The following is a 19,598-nucleotide window of genomic DNA, read 5'->3' as shown; positions in this document are numbered from 1 at the left end:
TCCAGTGGACCCACTGCAGGACATATGTCTGAGTCCTTCAGGCAAGATGGTGCCTCATGGAGAACAGGTTTAAGAAAGGGGAAAACACCTCACAGGAATCGGAGATGATGGAAAAAAGAAGTGTGAGAACCTGCAACACGAACAAAAATCAAAGGAGGGGAAGAGGTGCTCCAGGCACTGGGAATGGTATTTCCCTGCAGCCCATGGACAGCCCATGCTGGAGCAGTTCTTGAAGGACTGCAGCCCACTGAGAGGCTTGATGCTGGAGCAAGGGAAAGTGTGAGGAGGAAGGAGCAGCAGAGAGGAGCTGTTACAGATTGACTGCCAACCCAATTCCCCATCCCCCTGCGCTGCTCAGGGAGGTAGAGGAGATTGACAAGTCCTAAATGAAGGAGTGAAGTTGAGCATGTGTTTTTTCATTTCTCATTACCAAAATCTATTTTAAATCTGTAAAAAATTAAATTAATTTTCCCCAAGTCAAGTCTGTTATGCCCATGACATTAACTGGTAAGGAACCTCACTATCTTTATCTTGACCCATAAGGTTTCACATCCTATCTTTTCTCCCTGCCCTGTCAAGTAGGCAGAGTGAGCGACCAGGCAGCTGGGTAGAAGTTCAGCCCTTAGCCAAGGTTAACCCACCACAAAGATACACTGTAAAAACAGCCTGAGGTTTTAATGAGAAAGCAGTACAATTCTAACTTCAACTGCTAACTTTAAGCTTCTTCATTATCTGAAGTACAGTCAATTGCATAGCTGGTGAGCAGGCAGCATTTTCACTATAACAAGGGTCTAGCTCCCTTTCTTGATTTTAGAGAGTCCTAAGTACAAACAGATCATTTCCAGAGACCATGGATAAATCAGCCATCACAGAGCAGTTACCATGCATTCTGACTGAGATAAACTCAGCTAGCTCCTGTCTTACGCTCCAGTGCTGCTGTGCCTAGATTTTACTGCTTCCTAGCACAGCTACTCATTTATCTATTGTTTCAAAACCCTAAAAGCCAGAGACAGCTTACCTGCTGTCTGACAAGCCCTGCAAAGCTGAAGAGAAGTTGCAGAGCTCTGCACCTCCAAGAAACTATACCTCTCTTTCCAGAGGTTCCCATGCACGATGTCACACTGGGTTATGTGGATGCCCTGTGTGGTCACCCTTGCCTCTTCACATAACCAAAACATTCTCTAATATTGGGGATGGGGAGAGACTGACCCATCTCATGCCTCACACACATTATGTTAAAGGAGGAGGTGGAAGAACAAACTTGGGACATCTAAGATGGAGGTATGTATATTCCATGTTTTACCTCTCCAAGTCAAGATAACATTTCCTGCCTACAGCTTCTTCAAGACATGATTTCAATACTTTTTTAAATTTGTATTTGAACACCACTCCAAATGAATCTTGTAGCAGACAGCTTTATTCAAAAGATCATGTAGGTAGCCTAGGGAATATTAAGGGATATGTCTAGGTAATAAAGATTACTTTTATCAGCCTGTAAGTTGAGCATCACCTTTCTACACTGCTGCTAGAATCCAAAGGTGTTGGAAGGCAGCCATCAAGTTGTTCTCCTTCCTTGACCATAGGCTTACGTATTAAAAAAAAATCCAACAAACCTTTAGAAGTTATGTATGTATTCAAACATTTTGTGAAGTAAGATTCCACACAGGGCACATAATATATTTTCTCCCCAATTCCTCATTTCCATATCTCAGACACCTAAACCAGAACTTGCCAAGAGCTTGAACTCTCAAAAGTCAGCTGGGCAAAAGCAATGACATCCTTCTTGTAATGTAATGTCAACAGCAACTAGCTACCTTGAATCACAGTAAGTGATTTCATTTAGCCTGACGAATACTTTTTAACCTCAGATTGCCAAAGGATTTGGATTAATTCAGCCCAGCTGAATGCAAGAGAAGGCACAAGCTAACAAAGATCAATCAGCAACAAAGACATAGAAAATTGTAGCAACATGTACATACCGTAAAACTGTGCAACAGAGAAAATTAATGTCTTTATCATTATTTCCTTTCACAGACTCAAGTCAAATGGCTGGTTGTAAGGGACAAGGCCTAAGTGTCTGTACTGTGAACCTATGCAGTGTCAGAGACGAAGTGCAAGTCCCAGGGAGGGGCCTGGTGTCACTCCTGACCAACTGACGTCTCAACCACCCCAAGAAGCCAAAGCAGTGGAAGGTTCTGGAAGTACTCAGACTGTGGCCACAAACAGGGGCTCTGGCTTGCTCTTGTGGGCTCTCTCTACACTGAGTACCCCCGTTGGCAGGTGCGATGCAGGAGCCAGGACTAGTGATCTCTCTATGTCTCCCTCTCTTTTCCTCTCTCCCCGCTGCTCAAGTTGTTAAGTAACACAAGGCCTACCTCAATTTCCCATAAAGCCAAACAGCTTAGGTAGATATAATTGTGAGAGGGCCAATACGTACAGAATGCTTGTTCTATAGAAATCTCCCATTAAAGTTGATGTTTTTGTACAGACCCTGAGTGATATTTCACCGTAATCCACACCAAGGGGATTTGTGAATCTTATCAGTCCCCACCCCCTTTCAGGTGGGATGTGCCAGTGGTTAAGTAAAATTGTTCTCCTTTAAATTAAACTCAATGCAGTGTTTTAAACCCAGAAACTTCATTAAAAATACCAATTGCATTAAAATCAAATCACCTTTCAGAAAAAGTAGACATAAGGTTACCCATTAATTACAGACTTTAAGCAAGTATTTTATTAACATAAAATAGTTTTCTTCATACGCTCATATGACAGAAGGCTGCATGTCCATGTGGAAAAGAAATATAGTCAGGAGGATCAGGGTTTGCCCTATCTTGAAATTAAAAACGAAGAAATAAAAAATTCTGCCAAGGATTCTTTCTCCTAGGGTTGGAAGCTGCCATTTCCTCCCTGACGCATAAAGGTCTGACCCACTAAAATAAACTGAAGTTCAACCATTGCATAAATTTTCTTTTCAAAATTCAGAAATGTTGCAGTTTAAAAATATTTACATATTCATCATTATACAGAGACATTCTTAGAAAGCTGACATTTTACAAAAGCGTATGGACTTCTGAGGTGCCTCAGTTTCTGGGCAAGTATTTGGACCATTAACTGTTTCAGTATTACAGATTGTGTGTTTAGAAACAGGATAACTGTCTATAGAAAGATCTACACGACTGTGATGAACAGCATTAGTAACATCTGAGGTCTAGCAGATTTGGCAAATCTAGTTCCGCTCAGAGAGAAAGTGAATCCCATGCAGTTTTAGAAGACAAAATATCTGGACATTCTGAATTGTGAGCCCTAAAAGCTTCAGTGTATTCAATCCTGCAGCCTGTTATTTCTTTAGAAACCCTATGAAAAATGGCACTTGTAGATTCAAAATTTGAATGTTATTAACAACATATGCAGTAAGATGGAACTTCAGTTCAGACTACAGACTTTACCATCTGTAAAGATGACAAAAGACCAAGAAAATCTCATGAAAAATTAACTTTTTGTCCTGTATGATAAAAAATACACCTGTCTTCCAAACTGATCTCTGTCAGAAGAAGGATACAGTTCTCATTAAAGTTCCCCATATCAGAAAAAAAAATATCACTCACCTTCTCCTTCCTCTCCAATAATAAATTAATATTAAGTAACTCTCCAGGAACTCTTGCAAAATGTCTGTTTTCTTTGACAAGATTATCTATGTAAAAAGCCCCTACATTTGACTTTTTGGAATTGAGATGCATTTCTCTTTTGGCTAAATTAGGAAAGAGACAGCTATACATGCAGTTTAAGTACTACTACTGAAAGAGCCCAGCTCACAGAATTATAGCAACTTCTGCAGTGGGTAACTGCCCTTTGTCCTCCCACTAGTCAAACACAGAAACACACATCCTGGCAGATGTACTTCAACCAGCTTTCACGAACAAGTTCCTACTTTTACATTGCCACTGTCACGCTGGCAGCATATACTGCTTATTTGTGTGTGTGTGTGTGTGTGTGTGTATGTTGTAAATGACTATATTAAATCAAGGTTGCACAAAAGAAGCAAGAGATGGAAATAAGTGTATCACAGCAAGCCAGCAAGAATGTAAGCTCATCAAAAGCACTGCAAGAGTTCTCCAGTAGAGCCAAGCTATATGCACTTTTTTCACTCATTTCCTTCTTTCTGACTGTAAGTTTCCTGCTAGCTTACAGTTGCAAAGAAGGGTGCACCCCAGTAGGTTAAGGACACTGACACAGCTCATACTTAAGCCAGGTACCCAAGACCACCTGCAGCTGGTAATTGTCCGCTCCCACAATTAATCACTTCAGTGACAAAAACCGGAAACATTATTAATTCCTCTCTTCAGCCCCTTCCACAAGTCACCAGCTTAGTGGCATCAGACAAGCTGGTGGAATAAGACACCAGTGCTGGTGTTAATGAAGCAAGGTGAGACAACAGCTGGGCTTTAAACAAGTCAGTTTAAACAGCCATGTAATCACACTCTGAATTCACCAGTATGTAAAGTTCTAGTTCTAGTTTTGCTGTTCCCTCAACGATTTAGCTTGATTATATTTAAGCAGAGCAGAGGTCTAGCTAATCTCACAGCCCATCTTTGATGCGGTCAACAGTGACAGTAATAGGCCATGTAAAAGTAGGGAGTTAGATGTTCTTGTTCATAGATGTTGAAGGGTTTGAAAAAACTGTTGGGTGGATCGGAATACCTGGTTCTGGATAAGCATTAGAAACATGGCCAAGAGAAAACAATTAGTTTCACAGTTTAATACCAGGATACAAATTATATGGGAATTACAGAAAAGGTTGGATTAAGAAAAATTTCAAGGGCGGTAATTGTCCTACACTACACAGCACTGGTGAGGCCCTACCTCGAGTACTGTGTGTAGTTGTGGGCACCTCAATATAAGAAGGTGAAAGTACTAGAGCGTGTCCAGAAGAGGGCAACCAAGACGGGGAAAGGCCTCAAGGGCAAGACTTAAAAGGAGTGGCTGAGGTCACTTGGTTTGTTCCGCTTGGAGAAGGCTGAGGAGTGACCTCATTGCAGTCCTCTGCCACAACTTCCTCAAGGCGGGCAGTGGACGGGGAGGTGCTGATCTCCTCTCTCTGGAACATGAGGAAACAGAATGAAGCTGCATCAGGGGAAGTTGGTTGGACATTAGACGAAGGTTCCTCACTGAGAGGGTGGTCGGTCACTAGAACAGGCTTCCCAGGGAAGTGGTCACAGCACAAAGCCTGTCAAAGTTCAAGCTCTTAGTAATATGGTTTAGTTTTATGTAGTCCTGAAAGGAGCAGGGAGTTTGACTCAATGATGCTTATGTAACCCTTACAACTAGAGACATTCTATGATTCCATGTATCCACGTTGGTTTCTTTGTTTAAAATGCAATTTTAAAAAATATGTATTTTAACTTTTACCAGTTGGCAGGAACAATCTCATGAACAGAAGTTCTTTGCACCCATAGAAAGCAGCTAATATTACATTACGTGAATGACAAGAAATGCTTCTAAAAACAGACAGGCTATAAAAGGAAGGCTAAAGAAATTGTGTGCCCACTGCTCAATGGGGCAAGAGACCTCATGACAAAGAATGCAGCTTACATACTCAACATTCTTTTAGCATCTGTTTTCTCTAGTAAGACCTTGTTTCCTGAGGCCTCCAAGGTACCTGAGCATCCTCACAGAGTCTGTGGTGGTGAGTCAGTGCCTACAAGAGGGGTCTGAGTTAGGATGCACTTCATCCACAAGGACACTCCAGGTTCACGAGACCAGACTGAATGCAAGCAGGGGTACTGAAGGAGCTGGCCAATACGATTGCAAGGCAACTCTCTATCATCTTCAAAGGGTTGTGGTGATCAGGGAAGGTTCCTGATGACTAGAGACAAAGCAAGCATCACACTCTTCTTCAGGGAACAAGAATTCCATCAGTCCCACTTCAGTCCCTGGGAAGAAGATGGAGAAAATCCTCCTGGAAGCCACTTCCAGCCACTAGAGGGACAAGAACGTGACTGAAATCAGTCAGCATAGTTTTACTAAGAACAATCCTGCCCTACTTACAGCCAGATCTGTGAGATATGGACTAGACAAACAGATTATGAGATGGGTGGGGTCGTAGTGAGTGGGTGTCGGTCTCTCCTCCCAAGTTACTAGCAATAGGATGAGAAGAAATGGTCTCAAGCTGCATCAGGGGAGGTTTTGATTGGATATTAGGAAAAAATTCTTCACTGGAAGAGTGGTCAGGCATTGGAACAGGCTGCCCAGAAAGGTGGTGGACTCCCCATCCCAGGAGGTTTCAAAAAACATGCAGACGTGGCACCTGGGGACATGGTTTAGGAGAAATGGTAGCATAGGGCTGACGGCTGTACTTGATTCTAGAGGCCTTTTCTAAGCTTAATGATTCTATGATTCTATCTGGACTGCTGGATTCAAATGGTTCTCTTCAGCTGTGTGAGGTCTAGCTAGAGGCCAGTGACCATCAGTGTCCCTCTAGGATCAACACTTAGTCCAAAACTGTGTAATCTCTTGATTAACAATTCAGTGGGAGTGAGTGAACCCTCAGCAACTTCACAGATGATACACTGGTAATTATTTTTCAGAGATACCCTGTGCTGTCCAGGAGAAGCTCCACCATGCAAACATGACTGTTGGGTTAGAAGATGTTCCAGAAGAGAAGAAAAAAAAGGTTAGATGAACTATTCCGTAAGGCATACAGAAACTCAGCAGGTGAGGCGAACTCCCAAGAAAGCCAGCCTGCAATCTAGTGAAGATGGGAAGATGATGTTGGTATGACAGAGGATACCAGTCAAGACAAAGAGAAGGAAGACCAATAGCAGCACTGATTAATGGAATAACTGTTTGATGTGAGTGGACAAAAAAAGGAGAAAATGCAGATGCCCACTGATGTTTTCCCTTGTCCTGCTCCAAAGCCCATCTGTTCCAGTGACACCAAAGACTGCAGTTAATGGACAGTTTCAGGAGGAGATTTATTTAAATAATGCATGTCAGAGATGGAAGGAGCCGCATTCGCTCTCACTTTCTCTTTGAAAAGAAAACTGGAGCATCAGTGTAGGCAGCTACTTACCACACAACATTAAACCTGGACAAGAGAAAACTCTTCTCTTATTTTTGCTTTTTTCTGGTTAACACTGTAACTAGGAGGTTTCCTACACCACCACTATTAAGCCCTTCCACAGAAGTTTTAGCTCAACATAGGAAAAATATGATAACATCAAAATAAGGTTTAATAAGATCTCATCCTAATAACCTAAGAAAAATTTATTAAGACAATGCATGACTATAGCAATATTGGAGCATACAAGTATCACATCAATATCATGTTTGTATTATCCACTACGGTAAACAGCTCCTACCACAGAGCAGAACAAGTGTACATAAGCTAATTTACTTTCATTGCAGTTATGGACAGATGTATAAGACAGCTTCTCTCCCACCCCCAACACTTTTCTTGCTAGTCCACCCCCAGAGAAAGATTATTCTCCTTTTGTTATACGTGCCTATAAAGCATTACACACACAAACATTCAAATTGATCTGCTGCCAGTGGTATATTGCCTCTAGTTCACCAAACATCCACTTCCCTAGCCTGCAGCTGTTGAGCTTGTATTTAAAACCTTTGTCTACCAGTTGTTTTAAATAAAAGACAGCTTCCCGGGCAAAGGCAAAGGAAAACTTATTTTTCCCAGAAAGACAGTGGGTAAAGGAAATCCACTGGTATTTACATTATTGGGTAGGAATGATCCTACCTGCTTCATCAACCTGAAGTGACCAGTCTCCATAATACCTGAGCTGCAGGCACCTTCTAACGGCATTTCAGTTTGCTATTCAAGTCAACTGAATGCTGTAGAATGAAAAACTGGCATCTATTTAATTTATGTAGTTCCATGCACTGCTGAACAAAGGAAGGGAACAGGGAACAACAACTGTGCACCACCAATTATCCCAATATAATCCGGAGCCCTTTGCCACTATCTCTTTTCCAGCAGTTTGGGAAAAATTATGAAAGCATAATAGCTGTACATAAACCTACTAACAACTGATTCAGAAGTCTCTTTACAAAACATAGACCAGTTGAAGACATCACTTATCTACCAATACATGTTTGGAAGCTTGGAGTGCCCAGGTACCCAATAAAAACCACCCAGTTTCAAAACAAAACTTTGTTTTTCAGATCCCAGTACAGAAAGCATGAGGAACAGCCTCAGAATGTTCCATGAAAACTGGTCCTTTCTTATATCCAATTTTTACAAATGCACATCATGTCACTCCTGATGTGTAGGAGTCATAGCTCTATCACCCCACATAGACACTTACAGTTAGAAACTGCACGAGCTGTCACAGTTGCTCCAGATCAACACAGTCTCCTTATTAAGGCACATTAGAGCTTCTGCTACTTTTTCATTTTCCTGAATAGAAGGAGACCATCAACAAAGCTGGAATAATCTTGCATCACACAGATCCACACCATGCTACCTGCTGTAGTTTCATTTACTGAGCTGGTAATGTAAGAACACCTTCATACAGCAGTCTCAGAACAGGTTGGTGAGCTTCCCCACAACGTACTGCAGAAAAATTCAAATAGTACTTTCAGTAAGAGCTATGAGATATCTGTTAGAATTCCTGGAAAAATGAACCATTACTGCAATGACTCAGCAGTCCTGCAGAGGAACTATACTCATTGTGCATCAGTAGCAGACAAATGGACTTCTTTTTGTGGTCCTGGTCTGCTGCACCCCACAACATTTTACAGTGAATAACAAGTTCGTTCATCTGAAAGCACTAAGAGTAACAATAAAAATCCAGTTGTCCTGAACAACTATTCCTATTTAAACCAAAAATTTCACAAGGGAATAGAAAACATTTTAGAATTATTTTACGTTATTTCCTTGAAAGTAAAGTAATACATAGTTTAAGGGAAAAAAAAGGGCGGGGGGGACACGACAACACAACACACCATTTCTTGGAATGAAGTTGGGAAAATGGAGAAGAAAAAAAACCTGCAAGCAGTTTGTAGCCTCCAGAAGACAATAGGCAATGACGCAAAGCATTTTAAGAATGACCATGCTGATATATTCAGGGAAATAATTTGATGAAAACACCCCACATTTAATTGTTTATAATTAAGCAACATTTTTGCTTTTGTTAATTCAAGAAACCTAAAATTAGAAGGCACAAAAAATGAGCAATTGAAGGGATGCTTTTTAACCACCCCCACCTACCCTAAGTCCCTGCTGGCATCATTTAGATTTATTACACTTGTGGGTAAAACCTGTCCATTAACAACTGACCTGACATGATTAATATTAAAGTAGTGGCTCATGAAGTTTTCCAGAATACAATCTCGATGTTTTATTTGCAAACACAGTAAAGAGTCAATACATTGTCCAGACATGCATACCCTCTTGCTCCAAATAAATGCAAACACAAAACACAGCTCATGCTTCTATTTCAATACAACTATAGCTGTAACAGTTCTCTTCTCCAGGAGAATAAGAAGGTCTTTCAGACTATACCAGCTACTTACTGCTTTGTTCTCAAAGATACTCTTCAGCAGACTGAATATTCTCATACTAGGTCCCTCTTATTTCAGTCCAGAACCTACTATTTTCTAATTATGCCAAATAGGGCTACCCATTTTTGTTATGACTGTTCAAAAATATAATACTGGCATTTACATTAGTAAACTCACAATATGAAGGCTTGCTTAACATCTCTATCAGTGACCTGGAGGAGAAGACAGAACATACACTTATTTATGAGGTTTGCAGATGACAACCAACTGGGGAAGGGAAGCAGCTGACACTCAAGGGCAGGGCTGCCGCTAGGAGGGACCCAGGCAGTCTGGAGGAATGGGAAAACAGCTGCCTCATGAAATACCATCAGGACAAATGACAAATGCCAAGCCCTGTCTCAGCAAGGCAGAGCCCTGAAGCCATGAGGCTAGGGCTGGGAAACTGCTTTAGGGGTTTGGCCCTGGGTAGTGGAGGGCAGCAAGCGGAGCTGGGGCCATCCATGTGCCTGGGTAGCAACAAGGGCCAGCAGTGCCTGGAGTCTCATGAGCAGGTCACAGCCCTGAAAGCCAGGGGAGGGCTGGCACTGTACCCTCTGCTTGGTGCTTGTCATACCCCACCTGGGTACTGCTTCCAGTTTGGGTCCCCAACACAGGAACACCACCAACAAAATGGCAGCAAGTGAGGGGAGGCCACCAATATGGTAGGGCTGGAGCCCTTGCCCTGGCAAGGAGAGGCTGCAGGACCAGGGCTGGTTCAGCTGGGAGTGGGCATGGCTTCAGGCCAACAGCATCACTGGCACCGATGGGGAGACGCAGTATGTTATTCACAGTGGTGTGTGGCAGGAGGGCAAGAGAGAGCAGCATAAGCTGACACGAGAGGCTTAGGCTGGATATTTCCAGAAGCCTTCTCCCCAGGAAGACAGCCCAGCAGTGGAGCCAGTGCACAGGGAGGTGAGGCCACCTTCATCCAGGGGAGGTTTCACACCCTGGCAAGGAGGGATGAAGTCCCAAGCAGCCTGGTGTGACCCCATGGGTGAGCCTCTGGCAGTCCTTGACAGCATGAATGATTCTGCCATTGCATGAAACACAGCAGAATGGTTTCCACTAATGGAAGAAGTGTAAACCTAAAGGTTTGGCCCTCTCCTCCCTCCAAATGGGCAAAGTTCCTTTGGGTTCCTTCATATCAATTAATTCTACCAACATGCAAAGAAGTCTTGATAAATTTTCTGGTTCAGACTGTGTAGGACACATTATATAGATTTAAGTAGTTTTATTTATACTTACAATTTCTAACTTGTTCTGCCTTATAACTACTGAATTTATTCTGTTTAATATAGAACCATTTCTCTTTAAATGAGAAATATTTTATTTTCTTATTACTTCTTCCCATCACAGTAGCTGTCCTGTATTTCATATCTCTGGAGAGTCAAGCAAGGAATGCTTCATTTAAAAAGGTCTAAGTTCTGCTTTTGCAGATGTTAACATAAATCACTTGGTTGTGGAGACAGATATCCAGTTGCGTATTTAAGGTAGGCACATGTTCATTTGCTCACCCATTCCACTTAAAGACAACAGGCTCTGAGATCTCACACTAAGTTAATCACAACACCACTTCCCATTGTGTCATCGTCAGGTTAATCTTTATCATACTAATCATGCACCTGCAATAAGCAGCAACATCTTTATTGTGATGGCTTTTGACATGGGTGCAGGACTCACCCCTCCTGCCTTTAGCAGTTTTCTTCTGAATTCCTCTGTTGGGTTGTTGAATGTGAGCTTTTCACAGCGGAGGTGATTTACAGGTGGGTGGCCTTCAAGGTGCAGGAATAAGTCATAGTCAAATCGAACTTTCTTAGGTTCTTCCTGAGGGTTGAAAATAACCAGATAGAAACATATAGCACCAAACTAACTGAGTTGAAAAAAAGGGCTACATAAAGACTGTCAATTAAAATAAAAATTATCTCATTTTTAACCATTCTCTGTGTTCTCAGACACATGATGGAATTTACCAAGCATCAGCTGAGCTACAATAAATCAGAGAGGCTCCTATCAGCCCATGATAACACATGGTAAAATGCATGAACTTCATGAACTTCAAGCTGTCCTGAGAAGGCTTAATTGAAAGTGTTATGTCATGTTTGGCCCAGGCTACAGACATACATACAGGCGAGTATCACGATTCAGCTGACACAAGGCAACTCAATCACCAGCACAATCACACTTAACACAGTCACACTTCTGAGCCCTAGATAGCACTGAAGACACTGCAGTGAGTTTTGAATACAAATTCCTCCACCAAAGCCATACACTATTGTTTTCTTCACAAGTTGTAGAAAGGGGTAAGAATGAAACTGCTGCAGTCAACTATATTTGATCTCCTATGTATGAGGTCTTCATTTATTAATGAAACTTCATTGCCTTGAACAAGTGTGGCCATCTAGATTCAAGTGTTCCACCACAGCTTCCAGGCAATTAAAATTCTCTGCCACTGCAGTGAAAAAAGTGAAACTGAATGTTCCCTGTACCAATATGGAGAAAGAAAGAATAGGACAGGCAAATTTATCTTGGGAAAAATTGTCAGTGCTCTACTGTCCTGAGAAAGCCTCAGCTGAAAAAGGACACTAGTGGCATTGAATAGACTTCAGTTTGTAATACCAGAGAAAAGAAACTAAATATGTTTTGTGTTACACATTTACACAGTCCCTTCTAGAAGCTGTATACAAGTGCTTTTTTAAGAAAATATAAAGTAGCCCTTTCTCCAAAGATCCTGATGTGCAACAGAAGCCACCAAACGAACGCCAATCTTAAGGCAGAACGCAATTAAAAGGTGAAAATCAGGAAAAGATTTAGTAAAAAGGGAACCATGAGGGAAGTGGAGGAAGAAATAGAGCAAAATCTTAGCACATATCCAACACTCCATCAAATGTGTAAACAAAATGTGTGCTCTGTTCAGGGACAGATGTTTAAAAAATTCACATTAAAAAAATGTTTAGTTTTGATTCAGGATTCCAAGGATGTAAAAAACAGAAAGCGTAAAAATCTCAGTTATTCTAAAAGTTAAATTAGAGGTTTCAAACACAGCAAAGGGACATCCTCATTGTTCCATCCTGAGACCTGGAGCAGAGACAACAGAAGGGGCCTGAAATAAAAGGCCTGCAGTATTCTGCTTCTGAAGACAGAAGAGAGTAGTTGCCTTAGAGTAACTATTTTCTTGACAGACCATTTTCTAATGCAACCATGGATGAACATATTTCTTGTTAGCAAGATTAACCCATGATTTCTTGCAGAAACAAAATGGAAGAGGTTTACTCCCGTCCGCTTAGAAAACTGTAATGTTGCCACAGGCCATACAAGTAAAGTTATAAGAATCTATATGTAGGAATCTTCAAAGAATTCTGTGGAAAGTTAGATGAACATAACCAGTGATTTCAAAGCAGACTTTTAGTATACAAAGGACTTCCTGTACCACTGCCATTATTTCAAAACAGTGTGACAGTGAAAGCAGAATATACTGCAGTTTATAAGCCTTATCCCAGATGGACTGCATTTTCTAGAGTAGAAGTCTTTTGACCCAAAAGCATTTTTTCACCTACTTTGTCTCAATGGCTAACAACTATAGTCTGCTGCTGCTGAATTTGGGAGTGGGGTTTGTTTGTCATTTCACTAATTCTCTAAATCTTGGGATATTTTCTATCAGGGTGAAATGCCTATTAGATTTTCTACCAATTTCTGCTTAGTCCTGGGAACAGGCACCCTTTAATACTCCATAGTCCAGGTGGCTTCCTATACCCCTGTCTTCTCTATTCATTAGCGTACTTTCTGAATCAAAAATTGAAAAGGTGGCTGGCTACCTTGAATAAGTGATGACCGTCTGTCTCCTCTTCCTCCTTCTGTCTATCTCCTCTTTTTCTGTACTGTGATACCTGTGAAGTGGTTTAGGGGAGGAAGAGTAGCTGAGCCAGGAGAAAGCAGTAATTTGCCTCAGGAATGCCAGCTCAATTTATGTGCCACTCTTCCTTTGCATAGTACCGACCCCAGGGAAGGGCCTGCTGCTGCAGCTGTGTGAAGAGCTAGCTGATTCACAGTCCAACTGCTGCTTATTGTATTCCATGACACCAAAATAGGGGTGAGGGATGTTTGCAGACTTCCTAATTCCACATGCTGCTTGAGGGTGAGGTGAGTTGTAATCACTGCTGCCCTCTTGATCTCAGTCTAAGTCACAACTCCTGCTGGAGTACTCCTGAGACTTGCAGGTCTCCACTGTCAGCAAAGGCAGCCAAAAGTCTGAGTGGAAAACAAAAAAAGAAATGTTGGGCAGGAAGCTTTCTGTAGAGATGCTTCAATGATTGACTCACTGTCTTCTGACTTTGTCTGTCCAGTTCTGACATGAGCTTTTAACAGAGGAGTTAAAGAGAATGGGCTGCCTTTCATTAGATTTCCTGAATGAATCAAAACTGTTTCCCTAGTAGAGAGAGAGCTAAAAAGCATACCAAAAAAGCCAATCAACTCACTGAGGCAGTTCTGTTTCCTTTTCCAACAGCAAACAGGGTAGACTAAGCCCTGCTCTTCACAGATTGATACAGGGAACATTTCAGAATTACTTGTTCGAAACCCGCAGCTTAGGAAGTACCTGAGCAGAGCTATTCATACCTCATACCTTGATAGAGCTTTCTGTGAAAGACAAAATAATACTGGAGTATCTGTGTGAAGGCATCCACAGCTAACAAAGTTGTACTCTAACACAAGTTTTAAGTGACCAGCGTTCTAGCAGAAGTCTTTTACTATGCATTTCTATTTTCCTTTGGTTTTAGTTTTTTACCAAGCATTCAACTCATTAAAGGTGTAACAGTGACTTGATCGAAGCAATTATGTAAAACTACATCTTTATACTATAAAATAAACACACAGTTATCTTAGAAGCACATGCAAAGTATAATAATAGCTCCACCAAGGCACATGACATACAAAAGGAACCTGAAATATTACAGTTAGTAAGGTACTGTATGTTAAACCATGCAAGCTTTTTGCTCTTTGATGCACCCCAATCCAATTCTTTTTATCTGAATGAGTTATTGTAACACAGACCCTGTTAAGTACATTAAAGAAAATGTCTGTATTTGCTGTCTAGGAGACCCACAGTAAGACAGCATTTACTTAGACTCAGAATTTGAGATACCACAATAATGCAAGCTTTGTAGAATGGCACTGCGTTTGTTTTTAAACTGTATCCCTGGTAAGATTGAGTTGAATAGAATCAATGTTTACATGCAATATAAAAGAATGTTTTTTCAGATTGAGGATGCACGATTAAGAAAAAAAAAGCCTTTTGAAAGATTTGAAAGACCTGAACAAATTAAGAAGATCAGCAATACTAAAATAGAACAATGAGTTCATTATGAAATCAACATAATCAAGAGAGGTTTCATTTCTTAAAGTTTAAGTTGCTCTTGAACTTCCTTAAGCATTATTTAAAGTTTGTCCACTTCTGAGTGGGGCATAATTCAACTGAATTCAACTTCTTTATTTTATCAGGTAATCTACTAAACACAATTACATATTTCTAAAAGTTACAGTGACTTTGAATTGAGGAACAGCACTGACAAAGATACCTGTAAACCTAATTTTTAACTGAGTTTATGAATTAAACTGCAAATCTTTTAAAAACCCTGAACTGCACGTGATTTTTTTTTTTTCATGGAAAGTATATGATTTCTTACCTTGTTTTTGAAGTAAACCTCAATTGGTAAAATGAAACCAGCATACCCAGATTCTTCCACTTTATATGGTGGATCCTTGCACACTGAAACAAAGAGGAAAAACCTGTTTTTAATGCAAAAAAAAAACCCAACCCTTTTTAAATGCACAAGAAAAACATGAGCAAATAATCTGTGACAACAGTTCTGTGGCAGCACCACTATGAAACTTCATACACACAGTAGGACATACCTGTGCATAACTCAATGTGAATTTTGCAAGCAAATTGTTCCTGCCTGTATACAACCTACAGTTTAGGGATAGAAAATTTTTAATTTTATTTTCTTTTTCAATCCTTTCAGACTGCTAAAGCAGAACCACCAGGAACTTCAACCTGAGGTGGACCCACTGAGTACCCACAACAGCTACACAGGCACTGCAGCCAAGGCTTGTTCTGGGAATGGAGAATATACAGGATTCCACCTTGAGAAAGTTAAACATGTAACAGGCAAAAGAACTGTCATTCATGTATTCATAACCTACCTAGTACTAATAAAATTCTAAGTCTAATAAATGTAATTTAAGGTAAACAAATTAATTTAATTAGAAGTAATGCTAATAAAATTGAAATCTGTAATACTGGGGGAGGGGGGACACCAAAACAGCATTCCAGTGTTCAGTGAAGAACCTCTGGAAAGTTAACTACTGTACTACGTTGAAATAATATCCAGGTTTACCCTATAGGATTCAGAGTTCTTTAACATGACAGTGAGTATTACTAGCTCCAACATACAATCTTTTCCTTCAAGTGTTCAGTTTAATGCAAGGGCTTTTAGTTACGTGAAATCCCCATAGTATGGAACATGAGCTCTCTGAAGAAAGTGGCACTAGCCTGCGAACTGCAGCCAGTGACAAAAATTAGGCTGTTAGAGAACTTTGAACAGAAGCCACATCTTTCTTCTCCTGTTTGGCTGTGTGACCACTTCATTACAGAATTCATGCCCACGTAACACAAGCACAACTTTTTTTTTAGACTTTTTTTTTTAGGTGCCACACATCTCCTGCAGCATCAATTCAGATGCTTCTACATGCTGCACTGGTATGTATGACAATTCATGTCATATGCACTACCACCTCAATGACATCATAGGACAATGACAGTTTCTCTACTGTAGACTAGTAGGATGATGCAATTCATACACAAAGGGTTGACATCTTCAGAAAGATTTGCTCAAGCTCTCTCAGTCTTGCAGAGCAAAAGAAAATTCACACTCCCAGATGGATCATAATTTGCTGGGATGTATGCTCTTCTCAGAATTGCCTGGCAGCTGCTCACTGTGCTGTATCAGGTGCAACTTAAACTACACTTTATGAAAAGTGTGTCTTGTGATCACTGTGCAGGGCCTGAATACCAAAATTATTCTTTTTAGCAAAGCAGCACAGATGGGCACTTACCACCCTGCACCATCCTGAAAACACGACAAGGCCCATCAGACACATCCAGGAATATAACCACTGCTACTTTCTCAATTATGATCAGTATGCCAGCTTCCTGAGGACATGCAAACTTGGTTAATTCCTTGGTTGTGAATGACCTCAGCAGAATTTTCTCCTACTACCTTGACATTCTCTTCCTGCTCTGCTACCACCAAACCCACGCAGGATGAGGAAGATGCCATGTCCTTGCTCACCTACTACAGCTGGCTATCACTACACAGTTCACTTCACGCAATCAATGGAAACATAAAAGGATGACAAAAACAGAGCAAAAGTAACCTATTCTTGAGACTCTTTTGCAACACTGTCTTCTTGCAGCTACATAATTTAGTTTGGTTTTTTTTCTTGGCAGGAAAAAAAAGGACCTATAGTTTATACAGTGTGCTTTGAAAGATTTTGAAGAAAAGTGATATGTCAAATCTGAAAGGTGATTTCAGACATACAAAGCTTTTAAGTGGAAACTGAGCACTTTGTGTTAGAACCTCCCAGAAGCAGTATTTCACCTTATATTGACATGTCTTCCCTTAAGAGGGCTTACCAGCATTTGAATATTCTAAATGTAATACTCCTAGTTAAGCACAGTAACAGGTTACAGTAATACATACTGACAACTTTTTCAGTCAGATAGAGGAGCCTTCCTGCTCCTCTCCTCTGCCTTCAGAAAACAACCTGAGGAGAAAGCCTTCCCCAGTATTGTTCGAATGGCCATGCAGGGTTCAGAAGACTGAAATCCACTTATCTAAAAACAGGGAAAGATTATACAGCAGATATTTATCCAGATGGGAACATAAACTTCTATACACGCTTCTCTGTCAACAGGGGCCATATCCCATATCACTGGCAGGAGTGTCTCGTTACAGTGGAGCAAAACCAGGGCAATCCACATTCAGGAGTTGCTGATGCTGAAAGCCCAAGGCCATGCTGACCAATTAACAATAGGCTTGTGTGTGATAAGGTGGTTAAAGAGCTATATTAACCATGCTGTGTCTGCAATAAACTGACATTTGCTTGATCATATTGGTCGTGTGCTGTGTCCATGACTTCCGCGTCAGCAAAGAGGCATTTCCCAAGTGACTGTTCCTCTCCATTTAAGTGACACCTACAAATGCATTTCAAGCACCAGATAAATAAAACTTGTTGCACAACATTATCACTACTAATTATTTTGGTCAGGTTGGGTTTTTTTCTTCTATGGAAACAGCTTGTATGATCACAATGCATTTCCTCCCTCTCTCCTGTATCTTTTGACTAAGTGGTCTGTCTTCAAGGCAATCTGTACGACAATTAAGGCCCTACAGATTCCTACAGATCCAGTGAAAAATTAGTGCCTGCACTGATAAGGCAGTTTCAGAGAACATCTCCACTGAGATGCAGGGAGAAGCAACCAGCAGTATGCAGACCAGTTATAGCACAGTGTCTCTTCTCATGAGAACTGTAGGGCCGTAAGAAGAGAAGTAAAAAGAAAATCAAAACCATGCAGCTTTCTTTAAGGCCCACTGGCCACAGAATAAGCTGGGTTTTTGGTGCCTGTGTAAGGCAAGATAAGGAATCCATTATATCATATATCATGTTACTCTGTCAGAATGCAGGATCATGTCTCTTCTTCCATAAATGATAGCTTTAATCCTAGCTATTTGCAAATACATTTGATAAACACAGATAGACCAGCTTTCTAAAGCAATTTTAGGTGCAATTTTGAAATAAAAATAGGAGTTTATGCAACACAATTATACAGCCAAAGCCCATCCCTTCTGTTCATCAAGTTTCACTGTACTTTGGGACAAACATTGCTGTAACAAGTAGTAATACTGGTATATATGAGGCCACAAAGGGAACTTAGATCAAATATGGCTCCTAACGATAGCAAAAGCTGTTCATACCCTGCATAGGAGCCTGAACTTACGTGAAACTAGAAGATGACACAAGCTGTTAAAAGATGGAGGGAACAGGTGAAGGTATAAAAGCTAGAGCAAAAAGGCTCAGGTCCTAGGACAAGAAGTGGTTGTCATAGGTGGAATGTCATTTTTTCATAATGCTGGGGAAGTACACATGTGTACACACATGTGCAACCGCACAGGTATGGACTTCCAGTACTTTACATACCTCAGGTGCTTGCCTGCAGTATACTGTCACTTGGCTTCCCTTGATAGAGGTCTAGTTAGACAGGCACCTGCAATACTAGCTATATTACAAATACTTCACAAACAACAGGAATAGTCAGAAGTATATAGGGTATGCTGATCCATTCATTTTGACCAGCCTTCCCATACATAAAAGTGCTGTAATTCACAGCTGATAAGAATTATTGAAAAGCTCCTCAAACAAAATTTGCCTTCCAGCGACTAACTACAAGATACCAATGTCTGTCTTTTAATGAAAGCTCAGCAACAGCATTATCAGTACTAATACACAATTTTACTAAAAAGGATTTCTTCTCCATAAGATCTGAGTTATAAGTTTTGGTGACATTGCCTATTGCACTCATTCTACACATAAGAAAAAGATGTGAATGCTCAATTCTCATTAAATGCACTCTACAACTAAATTCTTTTGATAATGCCAGCATAATGAGTTACCCAAGATCAGAGCAAGCCAGGACAGGAATTTGTGAGTTGTAGATTATCTGTTCCCTATTTGTCAGGGAATATGCCTTCTCTACAGCTCACAAAAAATGGCTTAAATCATTTATCTTGAATGTTTTGCTTCTTTACACCACAACTGAAGCACTGTTTTTTCTTTTCTTGTGTTCACGTATTCACTCCCGTGTGTTGCATCAGACATTAACTGACACCTCAGGAACAGATGCAAATGAAGCCATGATGATGCATTTTAGTAACAGTTACCACACTGAGGCCTTTGGAGATAACAGTAACAAAATTCTAGTAAGAGAT

At 40.7% G+C, this 19,598-nt stretch overlaps 1 protein-coding gene across 5 annotated transcripts in view; it reads right to left on the bottom strand.

The window, feature by feature from the left end:
* Positions 1-19,598, bottom strand: part of MLLT3 (MLLT3 super elongation complex subunit) — a 144,750-nt gene that overhangs the window by 49,832 nt on the left and 75,320 nt on the right. For 3 of the 5 annotated variants that reach the window (XM_075078158.1, XM_075078159.1, XM_075078157.1), the window contains exons 3-4: positions 15,234-15,316; positions 11,236-11,379 (exon numbers count right to left, since the gene is read on the bottom strand). In XM_075078158.1, the coding sequence (XP_074934259.1) occupies positions 11,236-11,379; positions 15,234-15,316 (227 nt within the window). Of the gene's footprint in view, positions 1-3,605; positions 3,849-11,235; positions 11,380-13,367; positions 13,440-13,549; positions 13,801-15,233; positions 15,319-19,598 lie in introns of those variants that run through there. The other 2 variants (XM_075078161.1, XM_075078160.1) reach the window with 2 other exon arrangements.

The sequence above is a fragment of the Phalacrocorax aristotelis genome, chromosome Z (assembly GCF_949628215.1).
Source record: "Phalacrocorax aristotelis chromosome Z, bGulAri2.1, whole genome shotgun sequence".
NCBI classification, from domain to species: domain Eukaryota; kingdom Metazoa; phylum Chordata; class Aves; order Suliformes; family Phalacrocoracidae; genus Phalacrocorax; species Phalacrocorax aristotelis.
This window is presented reverse-complemented; position numbering and strand designations above follow the sequence as displayed.